Consider the following 8,245-nt stretch of genomic DNA (forward strand, 5'->3'; position numbering starts at 1 on the left):
TGTTCCATACATTACGACAGGTCTTATGATCATTTTGTAGATTTTCCCCTTAAGTGTAAGGGCCATTCGTGGATCACAAGCTGTTCCAGAGACCTGTCGCCATTTCTTCCGTCCCGCATTTATTCTATTTTTCACCTCACGGTGTAGACCATAGCTGCTGCCCGTCTTTGACCTGTGTATTTCAAAGTCAGGTTCCAAGTCGGATGGTAATCCCGCATTTAGTGCGACAAAACCATTCCTGCGGCCACCAATACGTCTCCCATAGCGTGGTGACTATGGGAAAAACACATGAGTTCACGCCATTTTTGACGCCAACTTGTGGAGACCTATGTCCAACAGTGGACTGCGATAGGCTGAAGTGAGTGAGTGAGTGGGGTCTACAATGCCGTCATTTTGGATTAATGACCTGGTACATTTGTTTGCCGACCTAGTTAAAAAAAAGAAACCGTACACAACCGGACCGACATAATGTGAACTCGCCTTTATGCTCGCTTTACTGATCAAAGAGTCTTGCGACTGTGTGCCTATGAATTCTATTCGTGTATTTTTCACAAAATGAAATGTAATGAAAAGAAAAACTTAGTTTTTTTTTTTCGCCCTTAATGACACGAGTGTACCGCGTATACTTCATCGTCTCATAAGTAATTGTTGACAGAATTATGAATGTTAAAGATAATAATTAAAAGCTATATCAGTAGTTTCGTGTGTGGATCGAACGGTAAATAATTTTATTGTTTTGTCACCGTTGTCGTTAAATGTAAACATCTCATTATGTTTTAGTTTATATTATTGTAATACCTTGTGTACTAAAATAAATTGTTTGATCAAAGTTAACGGTACATTTTAGGAGTTGTCGACGATATTAAAAGAATTACTTCATTTATAGTTTAAGCTATCTTAATGTAATGATAATAAAATCAATTTTACGTACATTTGAATTGTTTTATTTTAGTTATTATACTAGTACTAAAATAGAATTATTGGACTCATTCTGTCATACAGAGAATATTACATAATGTATTCCGATAAAACATAATATATATCTTGTACTTTTAGAAAGTAAATCTATACAAAAATCCCATTACTTTTCGTTGATTTATGTTAAGATATAACAAGATAAAAATTTATTAAATATTATATGATTTAAATAAAACTGGGAACAACTGTTTTTTGATATTTATTCCCCGTGTTTCAACTCAAGTATTGCACAGCTAAACGACTAAAAATAATATAAAATTAAAACGTTAAGTTTTATTGTTGTATTTGCGACCTAAGATTACGAAATGAATTAATATTAAAATTGATTACCTGTGTAAATTAAATATTATTTTAGATTTAGTCTAGACCACGATCACTGAACATTGAAATGTTAGAACAAGTATTTCCCAATTGTTTAGCTATAAGGACTTTGTGGACGATTATTAGAAATAAAGTGCACCGTTGTGTGTGAATACATTTTTAGTTCGAATTTTATTTTTTTAAAGTGTTTTTTGAAATTAAAATGAAAAAGGCTGAAATATTAAAATTACGAACGATTGCGTTTTAATATTCGAGTAAATAAAGTTATAAATCGTTTTATAGTAACAGCATAATAATAGTTTTTCTTAATCTTAAGAAACATAAAATGTTAAAATTAATTTTTGGTCTAAAATTTAAGTCCTTAACGTATAAATTATTTTTTGTAAAACATCACTTGATTGACTTTCAATACATTATTTTAATCAACTTTTTTTTTAAAATAAATTGTATCAAAGATGACACGAATGAACATTGTTTGGCGCTTATTTCAAAAAGCGTAAGAGTAAATTTCAATTGTCTATATTTTAATAAGGAGTATAACTATTCTTGTAAAATTGTAGGACAAAGAATATTTAGTACAGAAATAAAAACCATATCGGTTAGTATATTTTTAGTCTTTTATTTATTGCGATTGCTATCCCTTTTATAATCTGTGCAAAAGATAAATTAAATGTACCAGCTAAAGATGAGCTGTACGTTCAGTTCAGATTCTGAGTTTCAAGTTACACACACTGAAATATTTAATAAAAAATATATAGTTAAGTCCAAAATTAAAATTATAATCGTAAAATGTAAAATGGCTTTAATTTTACACATTTCTTAATATAGCACAGGTTAGGCTTAGACTTTTAAAAACTGTCGTAGTTGATACAACGAAAGATGAAAGTTGTATTGTATATTTACGTGATTGTCTTACTACTGTACAAAAGAGATTTTACTGAGAAACCACAGCAGATATAGCAGCAGATTGCGGAGGTATCTCAACCACACAGAAGATCACAGCCAAGTAATACAATTCTCAAGTTGTGTGGTCTTCCTGATAAAGTAACGTAACCAGAGCTTGTGAGGGAGAAGCATAAGAGTTGTCAACGTCCTTGAAGTCCTTCTAAATGTAATTGGTTCCCATCAGTCGAACCGCAGGCATGCTTATCACTTTTGATGTATAAAACAGCAGATATTTTTTTATTATTTGGGAAACAAACAAATATTACAACACTCTTCAATAAAAACAATACAAGAAAAAAAAAATTGGTTGCCTGTAAAGTCGGTATACGGGCGAAAGTTTTACGTGACAACGACTTTGAGTGGTAAAATAATTTTAATGTGAATATTCATTCGTATAGTAGGAAGAAGGATGAAATAATAGTAACAATTTAAAACATTTATTTATACAAAGAATTATATTTAAAGCATTAATTTATACAAAGAATCTCGCACTGAATTTCATTCACTTTTTATGTCTGTCTCTCTCGCTCTTAGGCGGGCTAACCATGCCCGAGTGGAAGGGACGCGTGCCTCTCACTCGCTCTCATTGTGAGCGCATAACGTGAGCGGAGCGTAACGCAGTTTCTTGAAGTGTCACCCGGCAAACCAATTTATAAGACGTTGTCACGTCAAAACACAAAACAATCAAGTTTCCACAGAAAATTATAACAAACACTTGACAATCCATTATAAAAACAAAAACTAAACAAAGTAATCACAGTCATTAAACGGTTAAAACAATAATAAATATATCCTACTCAATACTTCGGAGCAGCCAGATTGGGGTGATATCTCAACCAGGCTACAACCAAAATTTAACCGGTCTCGAGTAATGTGTTCCTGCTTTGAAGAACGGAGTTAAGAGCTGAGAAGGAGCTGGTCAGACTGAGAAGGTAGAGTCGTCAACGGGCTTAATATACTCCTGATGATTGCAGGCTGTCCATGGGAAACGGAGGATTTACTTACCATCGACCAGACCATAAGTTTGTGTTCCACACTAGTAGTATAAAAAAATAGGAATTTTCTATGTTTTAACTTTTTTTTTGTGATAATCCACAGGCTTATTATGTCTGTGCTTTTGTTATTCCATTTTTTTTGTTTAAACATGCATCGGTACTTCACTGCAACTTTAGAATCCCAGAAACCTTAATAGCTAGTCTTAAAATTTCTAAAAGTCAACGCGAGTCCACTGATCAAGACTATTCTATTTTTTTTTTAATATAGTTATTAACTATAACTAACATTAAGTTTTAACTGCTGAGCACGAAATAAATTATAGTTAACCACTTGAAATTAAAATAAACATAGGAATATATACATTCTAGAACACACGACCGTCTGGAGTCACTTTACGTGTACTCTTGACCATCTCTGCTAAAAAAACAAGCTAATCGAACAGGAACCGTGATAAATTAAATAATGACGTGTAATTTCCTCTCAGCCTTGGATTGATTTCGTTCACGATAATGACCTTCGGAGACGACGGCAGATTTACGACAAATTAGTGCTTTCTAAAAATACGATAGCGTGATTTAGAGCGGCCCGTCACGCCAGCGTCTGCGGTTAGCACATAAAAATTGTATGAGCGATGTAAAGGAACGAGTTATAACGAAGTTCGTTCGGAAGAGTTTCGTAAACTTTGGTGCTGTTATCTGTTATTAAAACGTTTATATTATCGTTAGGGATTCAGTCTGAAATATATCTAATGATGAATAGATGTAGCGTGAGAATATTGCATACTGGCGACGAGGATCATTGTTTATATCAACGAAGTTTAATCTGTTTCTCTCTATGGTAATTTTGAGAGTGTGTGGGAGGATGTGAAAAATTTGTAATACCTACTTATATTTGTGATATACGGAAATAAGAAAACATCGTAGAGTGTTAAGGAAATGGTAACAAAAATTAAATGGAATTAAAAAGAAAACGTTTACAACCCCTCCAAAATATGTAGCATGCGATGCCGTGATTACATTACTAAAGGAACTCGTAAGGGAAATTAGAAAAATGTCAGTCGAATTGTAGGACTTACCATAAAACATGCACTACTGTTGTACCTTTTTCGCCGGAACTTTTTGCTGTTTTACAAAGATAATAAAAAATATAATGACTTTTAAAACACATTGATGGTTCGTAAGTAATAAATACAGTGTATTGAGCTTGTTTTTAGATAAGATAAATAAATTACGCAGTGAAAATAATGTCGTTTCTAACGGAATATTTCGATGAGTATCGCCAGCATCCTATTCGGAAAACTCAAATGTAAGCTATTAATCAATTATTTCGAAGATTATTTCTTGCCCTATCGTACTATAACTGTATCGTGCGATGCTTAGTCTGAAAATATTCAACTTTTATGTAAAGATAACATATAAAATACTTTGGTGTAGTGATGACTGTAGGACCGTAGGCCTAAACATCGGCGGACGGGAGTTGAAATCCTACTCGGGATGGGTATTAATTTTGTACAAATATTTGTTTTCGATCTTGTTGTTTATCTTTGTGGGTCTTCCTCCCGTGCGCCGCACAGCACGTTATGCATTCGGTTTCGGCTGTTAGTAAATACCTGACGCTCAGCAGCGTGTTGGATTATCTCGGACCTTTTACCTACTTATACGATATTCAGCAGTGTCGTCCTTGTTTTGAGCCTGCAACCTTTTGATTAATATTTGCAATATCGGTTCACTACATCATTTGTTTATGCATTGGTTTATCTAAATTAGTTCGTTATTTTATTAACTTATTTAGAGTTTATTGTAAAACTACATTAACAAAAGACTGTTTAAGACGAAATAAACTTATCTGTCAGCAAGCTTTATAAATATTGTTAGGTAGATATACTTACAAAGTAAAAAATAGAGAGGGGTATGGTGAACGAACGTTCGATTTTTTCTTATAACATCATGTAGTCTGAATTCTCTGAATAGTTAAAGTCAAAATCCTATATTCCGCTGTGGTCAAAATCTATCCTTAAATGAAATATATATATACGAATAGAGACATATGTTTTCAGATGTCGTCCTGAGCACAGATGGGCTAAATTGGAAGGAAAATGGTTGGACCCTAAAATGGGATCAGAAGATGTTAGTTTTACTTATATATTTTTGTGCTGACACGTTTATCTCACATATTGAATCAATAGACTCATGTAACACGAGCTTTGAAATTTAAATTCAACAATAATTTTATTAATCATTCGTAATATTCTGTCCTGATATGGAAGCTTTTGTGTTAGTTAATAATAATGACATAAAAATTCCAGTCTGAAATTTAGACTTTCTCGATAATTATGTACTCTTACTTCAAAATAGAAGACTTGTTGTGACTACAAATAGAAAGTTACTAAGGTCGTGGAGTTTTTAATTGTTTATTCTGATTTGTGATCAAAAAACGCAAATCTTGACTTAATTTGAAATATTAATTTTATATACAGAAAGCATGGACGGAAGAAGAAATACAACAGTTTATAAAGCAAACTATGAAGAGCTTACGTGGGCAGTCCACTTATTTCAACGATTACTGCGCACATCTTTCACCCGGTATGTCCCAGTTTATATAAAGTTTAAATTACATAAGTATATAACATTTTTACTGAAATAAATGTTTTGTTCGAAGTAACTGAACATCTATTTTAAGGTTTTCTGCACGATTTATTTTTATTGTGGGTCTCCTCATCATGCCTCAGAGAAAACGTTAAGCTGTCGGTCCCGGTTGTTATCTTAAACACCTGATAGTCATCGTTACTCGTGGTAGGGAATATATTCGCCAAGCCTACACACAAGCAGCCTTCTTCTACATGGAGAAAGAGGCCTATGCAGTGAGATGTTACAGGCTGAATCATTTAGATTTATTAAGGTTTCAACGTGATTTGTAATTGGTATAAAGCATGAAGAACCTTATGTCTCGTTTGAATCATGAGCATTTCAATCGCATGTCATAACGTTTATTCCAGAATTATACGGTCTTAACCCCACGCGCCGTAGGTGCGTTCATCTTTACGACAATTTGATTGCGATGATCACATTTTAAATATGATTTATGTTATATAAATCTACTTTATGTTTGAAAAGAATATCATTTTATTATTTTAAAAAATTAAGTGTTAACCTCAGGTGTTAACGTACTTATTTTCATAACTACCCTCCTCACTATCGCTAGCCTAATGTTACACGTCATCAATTCAGTAAGTCCGTCAACGGACCATCGTCGTTTTATGTATATCAGAATCATACCAGTTTTTTAGATTTTGTCATTTTATCATATTTTATTATGATAAAGTAACAGTTATATATTTGTGACTAATGGAAATTTTCAAAAGTTTATTTTTGGCGGTTGTTGGCGAAAAAACGAGGGAGAAACAACGGGATACATCTTGGACATTTACACAACTACGAACCACTGTAATACAACCGTTTTTATGTTTATAATCTAGAATTCAAGACCAGACCATTCAAACCTCGCGAGAAAAAGCGTCCAACGTGTAAGTCTGAAGTTGTGATAGACGACACGCCGCCGCCACCAAGTCAGAAGCTGGCCATCAAAGACACGGAGCTGATGAAGGTGGCGCGGGAGTTGTACGAGCGAGATATGGACAAACCGACACTAGAACCTTTACCTACGCATTTGAGGAGTTAGTGTTGAGTCTATTGTTGTTTTTATGTTTTATGTTGTAAGGTATAACGATGTTAACGAATAGACTTTATGACATGAATAATATAAGATATTTCGTATTAAATTTAATTTCTTTGTTACAATAAGATAAATGTACCTATTTATAGATTAATGTAATATAATATACGACTGGTAAACGCACTAGTTTTTAATCTGTTCTAAAAAAACAGTAAATTTTCTTTTTCTAATTATATTATAGTGTAATTTTATTATACAACGAAGGTAGTATATTTTTTTCTCTAGACCATATTTGGAATTTAATAAATTTTTTCCTGATTAATCTACATATTATGAGGTTAAAAGTGTTTGATATTAAAATGTCATTTATTTTTCATGTCAAAGTAAAAATATATTAATACGTTAATTGTATTAATTATTTTATTAAAAGAGTTTTTTTTTATATTATCGTATGATTTAATGTTAGGTTTTATCGTAATATTATGCTTAGATACAGAAACGCGTCTGTATTTTATTTAACAATATTAAAATATTACTTTTATCTTAGTTGTTATGAATTGCTGAGATTTTAGGACAGCATTGTGGTGTTGTTAGTATGCATTGTTTTGTCTTGTTGAAACGTCACTTATGATTGTTCCAGAACTAAATGGTTCCATTAAATAAATTCCTCATTTTGAGCATTAACTGTAAAATATAGAATTTTGGTTTGCGTACGTATGTGTCGATTGAGAAAGTTGTCTGAAAGATGACGGAAAAAATATGATTTTATCATTTGTACTACTGGAATATTATTAACTTATAATTCTTGTTATGTTAGGTATAATATTTTATGTAAGTTGTTCTAAAAGGGTATTTAAAATAAAAATAAATATTAAATTTTTTACGTATGGTTAATAAAGTTTTTAATTTACATTGTAGTTCTCGGTTACGTACGACCATGTCTTTACAAAACTGGCGTAAGCGAGTACCAGGAGAGCATAGCTCGGTTGGCGTATGAGATGATACGTGATGATCGTATCCCTCGGTACTTCGCGCACAATGGCTGCCGGCCGCGCTGGGGTCTTCCGCCCGAGGGTACCAGGCAACCAGAACTTGACGGAGCTCCATATGATGGAGAGAGATTGTACTAAGAAATATAATGTTAGTTACCTTTTAATGTTATTCAATTTTAAAATAATCTTTACGTCTCATGTTGTCGATAGTCAAACAAAAGGATGGTAATAGGGATACAACAACTCATATGATCCCAATTAATGTTACTATTGAATTTGACACAAAATTGTTTCGCTCGCTTCAGCCTGTAATATCCCACGCAGCTGGGTATATGCCTCTT

At 32.8% G+C, this 8,245-nt stretch overlaps 1 protein-coding gene across 1 annotated transcript; it reads left to right on the top strand.

Annotated features, from left to right (window-relative positions):
• The first annotated feature begins 4,483 nt into the window (after positions 1 to 4,483).
• On the top strand, positions 4,484 to 8,042 carry LOC123663037. Its single transcript, XM_045597778.1, has 5 exons — positions 4,484 to 4,545; positions 5,297 to 5,366; positions 5,717 to 5,822; positions 6,716 to 6,913; positions 7,831 to 8,042. The coding sequence occupies exons 1-5, from the start codon at positions 4,484 to 4,486 to the stop codon at positions 8,040 to 8,042; spliced, it is 648 nt and encodes a 215-aa protein (XP_045453734.1).
• Positions 8,043 to 8,245: the final 203 nt, after the last annotated feature.

This window comes from Melitaea cinxia, chromosome 19 (genome assembly GCF_905220565.1).
Source record: "Melitaea cinxia chromosome 19, ilMelCinx1.1, whole genome shotgun sequence".
Classification (NCBI taxonomy): domain Eukaryota; kingdom Metazoa; phylum Arthropoda; class Insecta; order Lepidoptera; family Nymphalidae; genus Melitaea; species Melitaea cinxia.

Excerpts from the sequence above, each read along its gene's own strand:
- LOC123663037 (XM_045597778.1), top strand. The coding sequence starts at position 4,484 with ATGTCGTTTCTAACGGAATATTTCGATGAGTATCGCCAGCATCCTATT. Across the intron at positions 5,367-5,716 it reads CTAAAATGGGATCAGAAGAT|AAAGCATGGACGGAAGAAGA; the intron begins GTTAGTTTTACT and ends TTTTATATACAG. Across the intron at positions 5,823-6,715 it reads CTGCGCACATCTTTCACCCG|AATTCAAGACCAGACCATTC; the intron begins GTATGTCCCAGT and ends TTTATAATCTAG.